At 41.6% G+C, this 19,892-nt stretch overlaps 1 protein-coding gene across 1 annotated transcript in view; it reads right to left on the bottom strand.

The window, feature by feature from the left end:
* LOC122562603 (uncharacterized) overlaps window positions 1-19,892 on the bottom strand; it is a 269,073-nt gene that overhangs the window by 19,250 nt on the left and 229,931 nt on the right. The window contains exons 24-25 of the mRNA XM_087999793.1: window positions 5,727-5,795; window positions 1,090-1,179 (exon numbers count right to left, since the gene is read on the bottom strand). Coding sequence (XP_087855919.1) covers window positions 1,090-1,179; window positions 5,727-5,795 — 159 coding nt within the window. The remainder of the gene's footprint in view (window positions 1-1,089; window positions 1,180-5,726; window positions 5,796-19,892) is intronic.

Here is a 19,892-nt window from a genome sequence, read left to right as displayed (position 1 = left end):
CTGAAGCAAAATATTGCTGATGATAGTGATCCGAAATGCAAACTGAAATTTTGGAAGCACTCAGCAGATCAGGCTGCATCTGTGGAGTGTGAAAAAAAAGTGACAACAGACTTTGAAGAGTTGCGGGGGAGAGGTACCCAACTGCATTATTCAGATTAGGACAAGAGGGTATGGGAAAATGAGGGTACATTTAATTTTGTGATTGCATGTATTGCGCTATTAAGGTGGTATAATTGTCATAATAAAGATGATATGTTTAATTGTACCAAAATTTATGCCGACTATAATGTCTTGTTCATAGTGTTTATGCAAGATCCGCACACAATTGTCATACACAGATGTGGCCCCCGGCTGACACGTTTACCCAATATCTGATAAAGAGATGTTCACTTGGATGGAGTATTGTTCCTGGTACTGTTAATCAATTGTTGACCCTCAATTTAATTTTTATGTTACGATAAGGACTGCACTCAAATGTACAGCATTGGTTGTAAAGAGCTTTAAGAAAGCTTGTGATCATGAAAGGTGCTATAGTATTGCAAGTCTTTTTTACTAGTTAAGAATAATAATTAATTATGTCAGCATTAAACAGATTTTCAGATTAAATCAAAAGTGTTATTATGGGGATATTATATCCAACTATAGATGAAGAGAAATATAGATACTAGTTAAATAATAAATACCATACATAATTTAGGGTACGAGATGAGATCATGGTGTCAGGGAATGGATGGGGATAATTATCCAGAAGCTCAAAGGTGGGAGATGTGATGATCTGTGAGGTAGGAATAATAATTGAACAAACAGCTGCTGCCAATACTGCATTCATTAAAAATGGGAAGGATATCAAAGTACTTTAGATCTAGAAAATAAAATATAGGAAGAGAAATTAAAACAATTCCAGTCTAAAATCTTTTAGGAGTTCTGAAGCCGATTCATTATTTCCATGATTAACATAGTAAGTTTTGGAGTTTGATTAGCTCAGGCAATGGGCTAATTAATCAATGATATTAAAAGCTTATTCATATTTTACAATCACACTGACACTAAATATTATACATTTTTTTTTAGTAATCTAGATAATAATACCAGATTCAGTATTGGACAAATTGCAAAGATCCATTTGTAGGTTGTTTTCCAGTCCCGGTTCATGCTGCTGCTGCTGAAAAGTTTGTTCATCTGAAATTAAGAGACACATGAAACATTTGCTTTTAATGCGATTCTATCTTGAAATGTTATCAGGTCCAATTAAGTGAAGCTGAAAGAGCTAGCCATTAACTTTAGAAAGCAAGATGGAGGGCACGCCCTGTCTACATCTATGGTGTTGAAGTGGATATCGTTGAGAGCATCAACATCCTAGGACTGATGATCACCAACAGTCTGTCATGGTCCACTCACATTGATGTGATGCCAAGAAATACAACAATGCCTCTACTGCCTCAGGAGCCTAATGAAATTTGGCATGCCCATAAAGACTCTTACCAATTTTTACAGATGCACCTCAGAAAGCATTCTTGCTTGGCATGCCAAGTGGTCTGGCTAGTACTGTAAGAAACAGAGAGTTGTGAACACAGCCCAGTCCATCATGCATGCCAACCTTCCATCCATTTACTCTATCTATACTTCTTAATGCCTCAGGAGGGCAACCGACATAATCAAAGACCCCTCAAATACTCTCCTCCAACCTCTTCCATTGGGCAAAAGGTACAAAAGCTTAAACATGTACCAACACATTTAAGAACAGCTTCTTCCCCACTACTATTAGCCTTCTGAATGGACCTCCAAAATTATAAATTTATTGTTGATCTTGCTCTTTGTGTACCTTCTCTGCAGGCATAACGTTGTAATCCTTGCTCTGATCTATTACCCAATGTACTTGGTATGGTATGGTCTGCCTGTACTGCACGCAAAACAAACTTTCTAAATGTACCTAGGTACACGTGATAATGATAAATCAAATCAAACTAAATAATTTCTTCAATTACATGTTTTCAGCGGCAGAAAGGAGGTATTATGGAAGATACAAAGGAAATCCTACAAGGCTAGTGTCATGACCAGAGAGTATAATCCCAGATCACCTATGGTCATATTGAGCTTTTAATTACATCACATGATTGTTCTTTTTAATAAAAAGGACATAGAGCCAAGCAAAAAGATGGGGAATGCTAATCCTGAGCAATGTAATTCAGTCATATATGGATTGACCTCAGGCTTAAGGTAGACTTTGGAATCTTAAACCTGATGGATGTCAAGGAAGCTTCAAAGGAAAGGACTTCCAAAGGAGAGATGCACTACAAACTGAACTGTGAGTTATCATATAGTGTGAACATAATGAAAGAAATACAGCAATCTGGCGAGAAACATTTTTATGATTTTTCCTTTCAAGAATATGAAGAACCTTTGAAGAATTTGAGTTAAAACCTGTTTCAATCTTGAAGTATGTGTGTTAATGGGTAGTGTGTTCTCTGAATGTCACAGTCAAGAAAACTCCAAGTCATTCCTGCACTCCAAATGAAAAGAAAAGCATTATTTCTTTCTTTTAGTTGAACAAAGTATAACCACAACCAAAAGGAAACAGAACAAAGGCCTTTCACATGACTTGCAAAGCTAAGCGTCTCAAAACGAACTGCATACCTATTAACATCAGTGCTACCAATATCACTCATAGCAATAATCAGGGGAAGGAGGGATAGTAATGAGATTGCTTGAACAAATTAGTTCTGAAGGAAGCAATGACAGCAATGAAGACTTGGTAGCAGAGGAGGTTAATTCCTTGCATGATGCTAGGAGATAGAGTGCAAATCATGAAAAGTAGGCATTGACGGTAGCAGTAAATGCTTATAGAAATGCAGTGCAGGCACAATGGCAAATAGGCTCTTTTTGAACTGTAAATAACTTTATGGTCAGCATTGGGAGGGAAATAAAAGAAATTAATCAGTTTCCTCCTAGATTCTGCTGGATTGTGAGTGTAGATACATGCTGAATCTGGAACAGGTTTCTTCTGTGACGTTCCCTCCTCAGCTATGAAACAAATTAAAAATAGGTGTGGGAGAAATGGGTTCTGATTCATGAGGCACTGGTGCCACAAGAAAGAATTCAATTGGGTCATCTAACTAGGGTTGTAGATAGGGCTTTCAACTAATTAGTGAACTGGAGTAGGGTTCAATTGAAGGGTAGTTTAAAAAAATCAAGATGATCAAGGGTAATAGGAAGGGGTAGAAAATATACACAGAGTGCAGCAGAAATTATAAATAGAGGGAAAATAAAGGTAAAATGTCAAACAATAAGATTCTTTATCTGAATGCATCTAGCATTTATAACAAGATAGATGAATTTATGGTACAAATAGAAATAAATATGATTTAATAGCTAATATTGAGACATTATTAAAGGATTGACAAAGACTGGGAATTCAGTTTTCAAGGGAACTCAATATTCACGAATAATAGACAAAAAGGAAAAGAAGTGGGTGAGCTTTGTTAATAATGGATGGTATCAGTATGGTGTGGAGTAGTGACATGGGAATAGATCATGATACAAAATCAGATTGGGAGGAAACTGGCATAAAATGGCAAGGAAAGAACTCATGAATGGAAATCATCTATAGGTCCTAGAGAGTTGCCTTACTGCAGGACAAAGTATAATCCAACAAATAATAGAGGCATGTAAGAAGGGCACAACAATTGTCATGGGTGATTTTTATCTGCATATTGACTGGACAAATCAGAGAGCAAGGATAATGTGGAAGACAATTTTTTTTGAGTGAATCAGGGACTGCCTCTTATAGCAACTTGTTGCATAAACCTACCCTGGGACAGACTATTTTTAGACCTAATAATGTATAGTGAGATAGGATTAGTAAGAGATCTCATAGTTAACAATCCTGTAGAAGTTATTGGTCACAACATAGTAGAATTTCAAACTGGAATGAGAGTAACTTGGGTCTTTAAATAAGGGAAATTATGGAGGAAAGAAGACAGAGTTGTCTTGAGCAGGCTGCGATAATAGACTAAGAGGCAAGTCAGTGGTTTGGAAATGGCAGACACTTAAGCAGATATTTCATAATAATCAACATAAATTTATTCTGGTTAGAAAAGGCACTCAATGAGAAAGGTGTATCATCCGGTGGTTAACAAGAATGGTTAAGCAGAGGATCTGATCTAAAGCTAAGGCCAACAGAGCAGAGAAAACCAATGGTCGGCTCGAGGATTGGAATTTTTTTAGGAACCAGCTGCAAGTAACTAAAAGGCTAATACAGAGGGAGAAAAATAATTATCAAAATAAATTGGCAAGAAATATAAAAATGTACAGCAAGAAGTTGTAGGTGTTGGACTCTTGGTGAACATAAATGGATATTGATAACAAGAAATAAGGAAATGGCAGATAACTTAAATCAATATTTTGTATAGGTCTTCATGGTGGGGGATACTATAAACACCTCAAAGGTAACAGATAAGCAAAATGTTAATGGTAGAAAAATCTTGTAACAGTCTGTACCATGAGAAATATCATGTTACCAGGACCTCATGGCCTCCATCCAATGGTTTAAAGGAAGTGGCTGCAAAGATAGTGGAGGCACTGGTCAAAATGTTCCATAAATCATTGGATTCTGGGAGGCTCTAGCAATTGAAAAACTGCTAATGTGACACCCCTGTTCGAGAAAGACACAGATATAGGAAACTATAGACCAATTAGCCTAATATCTATTGTTGGGAAAATGACACAGTCCATTATTTTTGAAGGCTTTGCAGCTTCCATAGGCTCTGGTCCAGTGGGTCAGTAAAAATACTAACAGGAGTGGCAATATGTTAATAGGAGTAAGATGTATTGAATTGTCCTTGAATGTCAACACATCTGCACATTCACAGACTACTTTAGCCAGCACTCACTATGGTGACAGTTGATTAACTAAACTAGGCTGCATGTGCAGCAGTTAAGGTGTAGCAATCTGTGGCTAGGCTTTCACAGGTTCAAGCACTCAAAAGTAATGAGCCACAAGCTTCAAGAAGATAACCACAGCAGAAAGAGCAGCCTTCTACCAATTCTGACCAGGTGGTGAATTCCTAGAGTTTAAAGTAAAGTGCTATAGGTTCATCAAAGATGAAATATAAATGGGTTTATAAAGTTTTACATAAAATTAATCACCATCATGATTTTTGGCATTTAAGTATACAGTGTGATTTTATTATAGTATTTGAATCAGAATTGTCAGAATGTCATTAATATAGAATTTGTCTGATGGCTTCAGGTTGAAATTTGTGGTGAAGCACGTAACAAGGACTGTTAAGTAAAGGGACTCTAAATTTTCAGGCAGTAGTGTGAACATCTCTGCTGAATCAGAATAGTAAACTGCATCAGTACAATATCAAGGATGCTGCCTTGTCTTTCCATACTATTCATATATGTTTGAAATAAATTGTGGGACTCAATTTCAATTTTAAAGAGTAATTTTAATCTGCAGTAGTAATAATATTTAGAAAAGAACATTTAAGCTATATTTATTATGAAAATATCAATAGTAACAAACTACTATATTAAGCTATCCTAGATGGGCCAGGATTAGAACACCATGGAATAACGAAGGAAGCCTTTCAAGTTTTCATGTCCATGCCAATTCTCTACAAGAACAACTCAAAAAGCCCCTTTCTTTGTTCTTTTTCTGTCGTCCAACTAGTTGTTTCACAAGATCAATATCAAATATATTACAATTTAAAGAAAAATAATACCTGAATCAAGCTGTGGTATTTGCATCTCTGTCTGTATACTGGCATCACTCTGCTCAACTTCCTTTCCACCTGAAAACAAAAGTCAGAACTCTTTGGAATGTTATTAACTGAAGAATCAGTTTCTGCACTTTTTCACCTAATCGTCTATAGAATCATAAGCATATCTTCTAAGTGCATTTAGATAAGAGCTTGATGAAAACTAATTTTTTCAGGCTATACATCTAGAATGTTAGAAGTCAAAATTGAATTGACATCAAGAGTACGAAAAACACTAAACCAAATGAAAGAGATTTGAAGCTTGTCATGGTTGACATGAACTCTACTTTCCCGGCTTCTGATCTTCCTCTCAAAACTTTCTTTACTTTACTCCTCAAAAATCAAAATGGGTTCAGAGGTGGTGATCCTAAGCTCACAACCAAACTGCAAACTGGGAATGCCACTGTTGTTGCATGTTTCACTACATGTTTTCACATTGCTTAGCAAATACAGATCTGTACAGTTGATTACTTGATGATGCAAATATCATTTAATATAGACAGAAATCAGCATTTCTAATGCTGATTCCTCAGGTGCCTGTCTTTATTTGGATGATACCTAGCAATAGATTTTCTTCCCAATCTCAATGGTTGTCTTTGGGTGCTGGGAGAGGTATATGCAGATATGCTAACACTGGGGCCTAGATTAGGACAGTAACTCCTCAGCAAGCAATCATAAAAAGGTCATCTCTGTGTGCATGCCAGGAGCAGTTCTTCCAGTTGCAGGGTGTTTCTCTCCTACATTTGCTGCTGAGCCTATCATCATCAAAAGCAGGACTGATGGCAGCAGTTTGAAAATAAGCACATCACTAATTTATCATGATGTGGAGGAGCCGGTGTTGGACTGGGGTGGACAAAGTTAAAAATCACACAACACCAGGTTATAGTCAAACATGTTTATTTGTTGTACCAGCTTTCAGAATGCTATTCCTTCATCAGGTAGTTGTAGAGTCGGATGATAAAACACAGAATTTATCACAACAGGTCACAATGTCATGTAACTGAAATGATATATTGAACAAACCTAGATTGCTGTTAGGTCTTTCATCTTTTAGATTGGGTTGCAGGTTTTGGTTCATTAATATATAAATGCCAGAACTTCTTTCAAGTCACATTCTCAAGGTTACTTAAGGTTTTATTTAAAAAAAAAGGTAACATTTCAGCTCAGGCAATGCATTAAAGATGAGAGGTTAGAGTCTGTTTGTATCCCAATCTTGAGCCAGACTGGTTCTATTTTCAAAGTACGAATTTATAAAATGTTACATATGGATTGAATGTATCTGCAGATACATTCTATTTTGTTCAAAAAACACACAATCTGCAGGCAGTCAATGCAGGCAGTCAATCTATGTAGCATTTTATAAATTCCTACTTTGGAAATAGAACCAGTGTAGTTTAGGATTGGGATAGAGACAGAGTCTAACTTCACACCTTGATGCATTGTCTGAGCTGAGATGTCACATCTTTTATAAAATCTTAAATTATCTCGAGAATGTGACTTGAAAGAAGTTCTGGGATTTACATAGATTGATAGAATAAACACAAATTGTTTAAAATGGATGAAGGATTGTCAATTCAATTGCACAAATTTAACTTCATTTAAATTGATTGATGAAACATTTACACAAACAGTGGTTAGAATCTGCTATTCATTTTCTTCCTACATTGAGGTAGATACAGATTTAAAGTAGTATTCAAAAGGAAGCTGAACAATATTTGGAAGAAAGCAACAAAGATACAGCTGTAATTACAGGTGACTGTAATCTGCATGTAGATTCAGTAAATCAGATCAGTAACAATATCATGGAGAAGAAATTCCTGGACTGGGTAAGGAATGAATCATAGAATGCTTCATTAAGAAGGAAAGTGACAGAGTTGGTTCCATGATAGGATCCTGGATCTAATTAAAATAAACTATGATAGTACGATGGATGGGAGCAGATTGACTATGATAAACTGGAGAATGTTACTTGAAGGGATAACAGTGGCTAGGCAATGTCAAACACTGCAACGATTGTTCATTTCTGTCTGGCACAAAAACCAGAAAGGTGGCCTGATCACAGTGAACAAGTAAAATAAGGGACAGTATTAGATCCAAGGAGTAGGCATCTAAAATTGGCCAAACAAAGCAACAGACCCGAGGACTGGGAACAGTTTAGATTTCAGCAAAGGAGGAAAAAAGGATAGATTAAGAAGGGGAACATTGAGTACAAGACTAAGCTTTTAGGGAATACACAAACCAATTGCAAAACATTTTTAGGTATTGAAGAGAAAAATATTAGCAAAGACAAATGTAGGTCATTACAATCAGAAACTGGGGAAGTTGTAATGAGGGACAAAGAGATGGATGACAAAGTATATGCATATTTTGGTTCTGTGTTCAGATGGATGTTGCAGAAGAAAGGTCTAATGATACCCTTCAATCCTTAGGAACTGTTCCAGATTCTATAAGGTTGGAAAGCAGATCTTAGCAGGACTTATACACTTAATGGTAAGGTCCTAGGGAGTGTTGCTGAACAAACAGACCTTGGAGTGCAGGTTCATAGCTCCTTGAAAGTGGAGTTGCAGGTGAAGAAGGCATTTGGTATGCTTTCCTTTATTGGTCAGAGTATTGAGTACAGGAGTTGGGAGGTCATGTTGCGGCTGTACAGAACATTGGTTAGGCCGATGTTGGAATATTGCATGCAATTCCGGTCTCCTTCCTATTGGAAAGATGTTGTGAAACTTGAAAGGGTTCAGAAAAGATTTACAAGCGTGTTACCATGATTGAGTTATAGGGAGAGGTTGAATAAGCTAGGTCTGTTTTCCCTGGAACATCAGAGGCTGAGGGGTGACCTTACAGAAGTTTACAAAATCATGAGGAGCATGGATAGGATAAATAGACAAAATCTTTTCCCTGGGGTGGGGGAGTCCAGAACTAGAGGGCATAGGTTTAGGGTGAGAGGGGAAAGATATAAAAGAGACCTAAGGGGCAACCTTTTCACACAGAGGGTGGTACATGTATGGAATGAGTTGCCAGAGGAAGTGGTGGAGGCCAGTACAATTGCAATATTTAAAAGGCACCTGGATGGATATATGAATAGGAAGGGTTTGGAGGTATATTGGCCAGGTGCTGGCAAGTGGGACTAGATTGCGTTGGGATATCTGGTTGGCATGGATGGGCTGGACCGAAGGGTCTGTTTCCATGCTGTATATCTCTATGACTCTACCAACTCAACCTGCAAGTTTACCTTAAGAGAATCCTAGATTAGGACTCCCAAGTCCTTTTGTACTTCAGGATTTTCTCCCCATTTTGAAAATAGTCTATGCCTCTATTCTCTCTGCCAAAGTGTGTGACCTTACACTTTCCCACGTTGTATTCTATCTGCCACTTCTTTGCCCACTTTCCTAGCCTATGTAAATGCATCTGCAGTCTCCCTGCCTAAAAATTATCTGTCCCTCCACCTGTCTTTTTTTTCATCTGTAAACCTACCCAAAATGTCCTCAGTTCCTTCTGCAGATCATTAATGTAAAAAGTGACAAGTTATGGTTCCCAACACTAACCATTAAATGGATCACTATACTTTAATTTCTGCATTCTATGATTTTCCAGCCCTCTGGGACCCCTCCCTAACTCCAAGTGATTCCTGAAAAATCACCATTAACGCCTCTACTGTCTCTTCAGCTATCTCCTTCAGAACTCCTGCTGTTTGTCTTTTTTTATAAATGACCTGGATGAGGGCAGAGAAGGATGCGTTAGTAAATTTGCAGATGACACTAAGATCAGTGGAGTTGTGGATAGTGCTGAAGGATGTTGCAGGTTACAGAGGGACATCGATAAGCTACAGAGCTGGACTGAGAGGTCACAAATAGAGTTTAATGCGGAAAAGTGTGAGGAGATTCATTTTGGAAGGAACAACAGGAATAAAGAGTTCCTAATGGTAAGATTCTTGGTAGTGTAGATGAGCAGAGAGATCTTGGTGTCCATGTGCATAGATTCCTGAAAGTTGCCACCCAGGTTGATAGGGTTGTTAAGAAGGCATACAGTGTATTAGCATTTTTTGGTTGACGGACTGAGGTTTGGAGCCACAAGGGCATGCTGCAACTGTACAAAACTCTGGTATGGCTGCACTTGGAGTATTGAATACAGTTCTGGTCACTGCATTATAGAAAGGATGTGGAAGCTTTAGAGAAGATTCAGAGGACATTTATGAAAATGTTACCTGGTATGGAGGGAAGGTTTTATGAGGAAAGGCTAAGGGACTTGAGGCTGTTTTCATTAGAGAGAAGGTTGAGAGGTGACTTAATTGAGACATACAAGAAAATCAGAGTGTTAGATAGGGTGGACAGTGAGAGCCTTTTTCCTCGAATGGTGATGGCTAGCATGAGAGGACACAGCTTTAAATTGAGGGGTGATAGACATAGGACAGATGGCAGAGGTAGTTTCTTTACTGAGAGAGTAGTAGGGGTGTGGAGCGCACTGCCTGCAACAGTAGTAGACTTGCCAACATTAAGGGCATTTAAATGGTCATTGGATAGACATGGAATAGTGTAGGATAGATGGGCTTCAGATAGGTTTCACAGGTTGGCGCAACATTGAGGGCTGAAGGGCTTGTACTACACTGTAATGCTCTATGTTCTATTTGGACATTTAGGGAGAAGAAAAAAATGTTGTCACCAAGAGAGTGCTGAGCCTGTGGAATTCTATATAAAAACAGTGAATGTTTTCAAGATGGCGTTAGATATAGTACTTACGGATAAAGGGATCAGAAGGGTGGGTGGAAAACAGGAGAAAGTGAGGTCTGCAGATGCTGGAGATCAAAGTTGAAACTTTATTGCTGGAACAGCACAGCAGGTCAGGCAGCATCCAGGGAACAGGAGATTCGACGTTTCGGGCACAGGCCCTTCTTCAGGAATGGGCAAGTGCTGAGAAAGGAGATATGGCTGTGGTAACGAGTCTGCTTCAGAATGTGGCTGAAGAGCTTCTGTGCAGAGGAGATGACCTGGGGTGTGCAGTGAGAGAGGGACTCACTGAAATCTTTGTAGAGAGAGGCAGAGAGCTTCTTCAAGGAAGGCATCCTTGTAAGAGGATTCGCAGTAGGTTGAAATCTTCGAGGAGAAAGTGAGGTCTGCAGATGCTGGAGATCAAAGTTGAAACTTTATTGCTGGAACAGCACAGCAGGTCAGGCAGCATCCAGGGAACAGGAGATTCGACATTCCTGAAGAAGGGCCTGTGCCCGAAACGTCGAATCTCCTGTTCCCTGGATGCTGCCTGACCTGCTGTGCTGTTCCAGCAATAAAGTTTCAACCTGGGTGGAAAACAGGAACAGGGTACTGAGTTGGATGATCATATTGAATGGTTGAGCAGGTTTGAAGGACAGATTGGCCTACTCTAGCTACTATTTTCTATGTTTCCACAACTGTTGATGGTTTTATCTTTAGCCACGTAGGCCTGAAGCTTCCATCCTCCAACTTTTTTACTTTTGTTCTTCCTCAAGATTATCCTTAAAATTCACCCCTTAGAAAGAATTTTAGTGCTCTTTCCTAATAACTCTTTCTTTGGATTATTATGCACTTTGTCTGATTTGTCTACTTCTGTAAAGTATCTTCTAATTCTTGTCTAATTAAGGAGCTAATTTTTCCACATTACACCATCGACTGTCCCACCCAACTCATCTTCAAAGCTATTACTGTAGGTTTAGAAACATTCCATGCAAGTTTCAAAATAATGATTTTTCTTCAGACCTAGAAAAAAAATCTATCAATCTATCCAAGTTAAGAAAGTTCAAAGGCAGAGCTATGTGCTGGAGGTGGGGAGGAAAAAATAAAAATAAAGGTCACTATTGAGTAGAAGGCAAGAGAGATTAATTGTCAGACAAGTGATGCAAGGTAAGGGAGATAATAATATAAAGAAACAACAAATGGGTCTGGAGGAAGTATAAATAGGAATTAAATTATACAGAGTTTCATTAGCTGGTGTATGGGAGAAGGATTCACATTTTTGGATCATTGGAATCTCTTTTGGGGTAGAAGTGAGCTGTACAAGAAGGACGGATTGCACCTAAATTGGAAGGGGACTAATATATTGGCAGGGAGATTTGCTAGAGCTGCTGGGGAAGATTTAAACTAGTAAGGTGGGGGGTGGGACCCAGGGAGATAGTGAGGAAAGAGATCGATCTGAGACGGGTACAGCTGAGAACAGAAGTGAGTCAAACAGTCAGGGCAGGCAGGGACAAGGTAGGACTAATAAATTAAACTGCATTTATTTCAATGCAAGGGGCCTAACAGAGAAGGCAGGTGAACTCTGGGCATGGTTAGGAACATGGGACTGGGATAGCAATTACGGAAACATGGCTCATGGATGGGCAGGACTGGCAACTTAATGTTCCAGGATACAAATGCTACAGGGAGGATAGAAAGGGAGGCAAGAGAGGAGTGGGCGTGGCATTTTTGATAAAGGATAGCATTACAGCTGTGCTGAGAGAGGATATTCCTGGAAATACATCCAGGGAAGTTATTTGGGTGGAACTGAGAAATAAGAAAAGGATGATCACCTTATTGGGATTGTATTATAGACCCCCCCCAATAATCAGAGGGAAATTGAGAAACAAACTTGTAAGGAGATCTGAGCTATCTGTAAGAATAACAGGGTAGTTATGGTAGGGAATTTTAACTTTCCAAACATAGACTGGGACTGCGATAGTGTTAAATGTTTAGATGGAGAGGAATTTCTTAAATGTGTACAAGACAATTTTCTGATTCAGTATGTGGATGTACCTACTAGAGAAGGTGCAAAACATGATCTACTCCTGGGAAATAAGGCAGGGCAGGGGACTGAGATGTCAGTGGGGGAGCACTTTGGGGCCAGCGACCATAATTCTATTCGTTTTAAAATAGTGATGGAAAAGAATAGACCAGATCTAAAAGTTGAAGTTCTAGATTGGAGAAAGGCCAATTTTGACGGTATTAGGCAAGAACTTTCGAAAGCTGATGAAGGCAAATGTTTGCAGGTAAAGGGACGGCTGGAAAATGGGAAGCCTTCAGAAATGAGATAACAAGAATCCAGAGAAAGTATATTCCTGTCAGGGTGAAAGGGAAGGCTGGCATGTATAGGGAATGCTGGATGACTAAAGAAATTGAGGGTGTGGTTAAGAAAAAAAAGGAAGCATATGTCAGGTATAGACAGGATAGATCGAGTGAATCCTTAGAAGACTATAAAGAAAGTAGGAGTATACTTAAGAGGGAAATCAGAAAGGCTAAACAGGGACATGAGATAGCTTTGGCAAATAGAATTAAGGAGAATCCAAAGGGTTTTTACAAATATATTAAGGACAAAAGGGTAACTAGGGAGAGAATAGGGCCCCTCAAAGATCAGCAAGGCAGCCTTTGTGTGGAGCCACAGAAAATACTAAATGAATATTTTGCATCAGTATTTACTGTGAAAAAGGATATGGAAGATATAGACTGTAGGGAAATAGACGGTGACATCTTGCAAAATGTCCAGATTACAGAGAAGGAAGTGCTGGATGTCTTGAAACAGGTAAAGGTGAATAAATCCCCAGGACCTGATCAGGTGTACCTGTGAACCCTGTGGGAAGCTAGAGAAGTGATTGCTGGGCCTCTTGCTGAGATACTTGTATCATCCATAGTCACAGGTGAGGTGCCGGAAGACTGGAGATTGTGCCACTGTTTAAGAAGGGCGGTAAAGGCAAGCCAGAGAACTGTAGACCTGTGAGCCTGACCTCTGTGGTGGGCAAGTTGTTGGAGGGAATCCTGAGGGACAGGATGTACGTGTATTTGGAAAGGCAAGGACTGATTCGGGATAGTCAAGATGGCTTTGTGCGTGGGAAATTATGTCTCCCAAACTTGATTGAGTTTTTTGAAGAAATAACAAAGACGATTAATGAGGTCAGAGCAGTAAATGTGATCTATATGGACTTCAGTAAGGCATTTGACAAGGTTCCCCATGGGAGACTGATTAGCAAGGTTAGATCTCATGGAATACAGGAAGAACTAGCCATTTGGATACAGAACTGGCTTAAAGGTAGAAGACAGAGGGTGGTGGTGAAGGGTTGTTTTTCAGCCTGGAAGCCTGTGACCAGTGGAGTGCCACAAGGATCGGTGCTGGGCTCTCTACCTTTTGTCATTTACATAAATGATTTGGATGCGAGCATAAAAGGTACAGTTAGTAAGTTTGCAGACGTCACCAAAATTGGAGGTGTAGTGGACAGCGAAGAGGGTTACCCAGGTTACAACAAGATCTGGACCAGATAGGCCAATGAGCAGAGAGGTCGCAGATGGAGTTTAATTCAGATAAATGCGAGGTGCTGCATTTTGGAAAAGCAAATCTTAGCAGGACTTATATACTTAATGGTAAGGTCCTAGGGGGTGTTGTTGAACTCAGAAACCTTGGAGTGCAGGTTCATAGCTCCTTGAAAGTGGAGTCGCAGGTAGATAGGATAGTGAAGAAGGCGTTTGGTATGCTTTCCTTTATTGGTCAGAGTATTGAGTACAGGAGTTGGGAGGTCATGTTGTGGCTGTACAGGACATTGGTTAGGTCACTGTTGGAATATTGCCTGCAATTCTGGTCTCCTTCCAATCGGAAAGATATTGTGAAACTTGAAAGGGTTCAGAAAAGATCTACAAGGATGTTGCCAGGGTTGGAGGATCTGAGCTACAGGGAGAGGCTGAACAGGCTGGGGCTGTTTTCCCTGGAGCGTCAGAGGCTGAGGGTGAGCGTATCGAGGTTTACAAAATTATGAGGGGCATGTCTAGGATAAATAGACAAAGTCTTTTCCCTGGGGTCAGGGAGTCCAGAACTAGAGGGCATAGGTTTAAGGTGAGACAGGAAAGATATAAAAGAGACCTAAGGGGCAACTTTTTCACGCAGAGGGTGGTACGTATATGGAATGAACTGCCAGAGGAAGTGGTGGAGGCTGGTACAATTGCAACATTTAAGAGGCATTTGGATGGGTGTATGAATAGGAATGGTTGGAGGGATATGGGCCGGGTGCTGGCAGGTGGGACTAGACTGGGTTGGGATATCTGGTCGGCATGGACGGATTAGACCGAACGGTCTGTTTCCTTGCTGTACATCTCTATGACTCTATGACTCTATAACTGCAAAGGAAACTTGACAGAAGTCAAAGTGTGACTTGGGTTGATGTTAAGTAACAGATGGTCAAAGCTCAAAGGTATACATGAGAGTTGAATGAAAAATCTGTTCCATAAAGCAATTATCCAATGTATGTTAGATCTCCTCAGTGTGAGCAGTAAGACAGCATGCTAAGCTGAGAACTGATGTTTCACCTGTAAGGAATATTTGGGCTTTGAACAATGCGAAGGAAGAAGATAAAAGAGATGGCTTGCATCTCTTTTGCCTGTATCGGGCAATGCCATTGGAAAGGGATGGAGTGTTTGGAGTGAAAGAAAATTGCATTGTGATCCTGTGGGAAAAGATTTGCTAACCCACGATAGGCCCACAAAAGCAAATTGGCTAAATTGTACCAGGACACCCAGAATTCCCAAGCAGCTCACGAACTGGGTCAGACAGCACGCAGACAATGGAATACGCTTTAAGCTCCCATGGACATGACAGAGATCTCAAAGCCCTAAGGGCAGTTTCACAACCCAGCAACACCAAAGCCACACAAAGAGCAGGACAGACAGACAGGCACCACAGGACAATGGAAGCACCTCACCACTTCAGAAGAGACTTTAACACCTACCTTTGAAGATGAATGGAACCATGATACTGTCAAGATGTTGCATTGTGTGAAGGAACAGGACATTCATCCGATAAATTGTTTTCCAATTAGCATCCTTGCAAGTAAATTATTCCATTTCCAGAAACATTGTAGTTTCCCATTTCTTAATCAGTGTCATTGTGCAGGATTACTATAAAACTGGTCTCATCCTCAGCTCTGGGAGGAGAATTCAAATTCTCTGTGCAGGCTGTCAGTTCTGTGTCAGCTGGTCTGTTTTCTTCTCCAGCAATATAGTTTGCAATAAACTGTTTGTCAATTTCACTTTGAGCTGTGTTTTGTGATCTCTAACCTACTGGGCAAATTTCTCCGACAGTTTGGCATTAGTCAGCAGGCCCTTTTTTTTTCTCTCTCAACAGGGTGAGCGAATCTCACATTTTAAATTTAACCTGATTGGTACCTGGCGGCCAGCCCTGTCCAGCGGGTTAGACCAGAGAAAGCTGGATGACTGCAGAGGGTGGCCACAATTCTGATTTGTGGCGAATTGGCTTTACCTACTGTAATTTGGAAATTGAGTGGTGACCCTGGCCTGGGAGGTGGGCATTTAGCTCCTAAATAGCTGCCAGAACTTGGCCTGAGGAGGTAGTCTGGTAAGCGGCTAAATTAATTTTCAAATTTAACTAATTGGCAGCTGGCTGCTGCTGCAATTTGGAATGCGAGTAATGACTCTGGTCTGTGGAGGTGAGCATTTGGCTCCTAAATTGTTAACTGACTTTTAAGCTGCCATGTCTGGGCCTGAGGAGGTCGTCTGGTGGAAAAGTAAGTTAACTGGCAGCCGGTAATTCGGTACTAAACAGTGTTGTCTGGGCTTGTGGAAGTAGTCACCTGTGCTAAATTAATTACCTGAAATTTTACAACAAACCTTAATTTGGCCTATGCGTGATTCACCTTGAGTCAGGACTGCTGCCACGAACCTGTTCTAGCCAGGAGAAAGTCGGTCGGGCAGAGAAAGTTAGGCACAATATGTGGAGAGACCGCTCATCAAATTCTCGCTTTACTACTGACACATCCAGCTGGAACAAAATTGACTTGGGACCAGCTGTGTTGTCCTGTCCTGTGGTTTCTATGTGTTTGTTTTGGGTGTGTCTGCTTGTTCTGTGCTTACTGAGTGCTGCTTTGTCAATTTCAGGTGTCCCACCTGGTTGTGTTTGTTCAGGGCTGAAGTGTTTGTTTACTTTGTGGTCAGCGATTACACACTTGAGTAACCTTTATTGCCTAGTCTGTCAATCACTCACTGCCTGTGTTCTGTTAGCTCTCTACCTCTGTTTTTCCTTCGAAACCTAATACAACACTTAGAAATCATCCCAAGACGTCCAGGACGCCATGGGTGCACGGACATTCACTGTCTGCCAGGAGATGCCAGCTGTGGGAGCTGGGCAACCCCAACCATGTGGTGAGAATGGCCCAGGGCTGAAAATGAAGAAGAGTACCCTGAAAAGGCATGGCAAATACGTTGACTGCAAGAACAAGGTGGAAAGGCCTGTACCTGATCCTAATGACCCGGACTACTGTGAAACTGGAAGGATGGCCCGAATGGACACATGCCACTGGCTGCAAGAGGGCTCCACAACCAATGACCAGGGACCACACAGAGGAAGACACCTGTCCGATCACCCAGGATAGATCCAACTGCTCGTGACAGCCATCACCATCAGCATCCTCGGCCTGATCTGTCTGACCAACACACTGTGGCTTGCTGGTGAAAAGGGACAAGTGGCAGCACATTTCATAACCTGCCGTGACTTACAGGCCAACACCTTCCTCAAAATGGACCATTGGTATGCCCAGCGATTTAATCAGACCCGCTGCTGGGTCTGCACTAGGGTCCCTGTCCACCCTCACAGGGGCATTCCCTTAGCCTCAATCCCTTTAAACATCTCTGACATGGCAGAGTAGTGGCTCGACCCACGCAGATCCCCTGAAGTTACCACACTGGCCATGCCCAACTATGGGGACAACAGCCCAGACCGCTGGAGGTCTGCGGGGTACCGCCAGGACAAATTTAAAGGGCGGTTTTACTCAGCCTGCAACCTCTCCCATGAGCCCCCAGCCCTGACAATTGCTGATACTGACACACACGGGCCACCTGCGGGATCCATCTGTTTAAAAAGCACACAGCCATCCGGATGGGAGGCTGGCTGGAGCCGGTGCACTGACTCCCTGCTCCTAACTCCTGCAGTATGTCGATCCGCTGCAGAAGGCAGCATTTTAAACCTACAGGTCCTCAATAGGACCAGCCAGAACACCACCTTCCTCACCATCTGGACAGGGTCATCTCTGGACCTACAATGGCACCTATTTTATCTGTGGCCACAAGGCCTACCCTTGGTTGCCGGTATCCTGGACTGGGAGCTGTTATGTCGGGTACGCTGTACCATGTATCACTCCCAATCCCCTCCCTTCCCAAAGCCCATGACCTGCAGTAGATGAGCTCTTGTTGCCATTGAAGCAGCTCTCTACCTGATGTCACCCCACTCTGCAACCCTACAGTTACAGGTAGAAGCCCACTAACTCACAGCCGTACTGGAGGAGGTGGCAAACTCCACAGCTGACGCACTCGCCCAGCTGTCGCCATCCGAACAGTGGCTCTGCGGAACAGGATGGCCCTGGGCTACCTGCTCGCTGTGAAAGGGGGCACAGGGGCCCTTATTGGTGCTGACTGCTGCACTTACATTCCTGACCCCAGTGAAAACATCACAGACCTGGCCCAACATATCCAGCAGGCAGCTTCTGTCCTGCATGACCAGAACACCCGTTGGGACCTATGGGACTGGACAGCCTCCTGGCTGGGGTCATGGGGCACAGCCCTACTGCAGGGACTGATATCCCTCATTGCTATAATTGTCGTCCTTATAGTGCTAGGCATGGCCATCCAACTGTGTTGCTCACATCTATGTGCAATTCTCTGCCCCCCTCACTACTCAGCTAGCACAGATCCACTGGGAGAACATCCCTGCCTGTGGGGTAGCCTCTGCTGGGCCCGACTCAGACACTGAGAGCTAACTGTCCAATACGGAACCCCCCCCCCCCCCACCTGACAATCCCCCTGGCTCTGGCGACGTTGCCCCTTTCACATCCCTCCTCTAAGCAGAACAAAAAAAAGGGGAATTGTGGGAAAAGATTTGCTAACCTACGATAGGCCCACAAAAGCAAATTGGCCAAATTGTACCAGGAAACCCAGAATTCCCAAGCAGCTCACGAACTGGGTCAGACAGCATGCAGACAATGGAATACACTTTAAGCTCCCATGGACATGACAGAGATCTCAAAGCCCTAAGGGCAGTTTCACAACCCAGCAACACCAAAGCCACACAAAGAGCAGGACAGACAGACAGGCACCACAGGACAATGGAAGCACCTCACCACTTCACCTACCTGTGAAGATGAATGGAACCATGATACTGTCAGGATGTTGCATTGTGTGAAGGAACAGGATATTCATCCGGTAAACTGTTTTCCAATTAGCATCCTTGGTAACATCATGATATAGTTGTGTAAATAATGAAAGATGATCCAATGGATACAGAAGCTGCTGGGATGGAAGGTGAGGGCAAGAAGAACTTTATGTAGTTCTGGGTGGAAGGGAAAGGGGTGAAAAGAGAAGTACAGTAGGGGAATGGACACAATGAAGGATCCTGTCAATCATGATGAAAGGGTCTTTGTTTGAGGATAAAGAAAAACATTTAGGAAGCCCTGAGGGGGGCGATGTAGTCAAGGCATCTGTACAAGTCAATAGGCCTGTAGGAAATAATGGTCAATAGTGCAGAAAGGAGTAAGAAATAGACATTATAAAGGTGAGGGACTGTGGAAATTGGAAACTAAGTTGATGAAATTTTCCAGTTTTAGGGCAGTTCCTGCTTAATTTGGAGAAGTTAAGTGACCCTGGGTCAAATCCTCCATAACAGCACTGTGGGTCTATCTACAGAACATGGATTGCAGTGTTTCAAGAAGGCAATTTACTACCCAAGGGCAACGAGGAATGAACAATAAATGCTGGCCTAGCCAGCAATATCCACATTTTCTGATTAAATAAAAAAATCCTATGAGTTGCATTGTGGATCTAAATGAACCATGAATAGGATTGTGATGGCTGAACCACGCAAATATCCCAGCAACTAAGAGTAATACGATTTCACCATGTAGAGATATTGCAGTCACTAACACATTCTATTCACACAGACTAATATATTTTCTGAGGCAAAAGTGGGTAGTGCAGATGCTGGAGATTAGAGTCAAGAGTAGAGTAGTGCTGAAAAAGCACAGCAGATCAGGCAGCATCCGAGGAGCAGGAAAATTGATGTTTTGGGCAAAAGCCCTTCATCAGGAATGAGGCTGGGAATGATTTTTCCTGCTCCTTTAATGTATTTTCTTAGTTAATCCAATAGGTT

The sequence above is a fragment of the Chiloscyllium plagiosum genome, unplaced genomic scaffold, assembly GCF_037043375.1.
Source record: "Chiloscyllium plagiosum isolate Xiang-an unplaced genomic scaffold, Cpla_swu_hap1 HiC_scaffold_24, whole genome shotgun sequence".
Classification (NCBI taxonomy): Eukaryota; Metazoa; Chordata; class Chondrichthyes; order Orectolobiformes; family Hemiscylliidae; genus Chiloscyllium; species Chiloscyllium plagiosum.
Note: the sequence above shows the minus strand (reverse complement) of the source record. Positions and strands in the feature narration are given on the sequence as shown.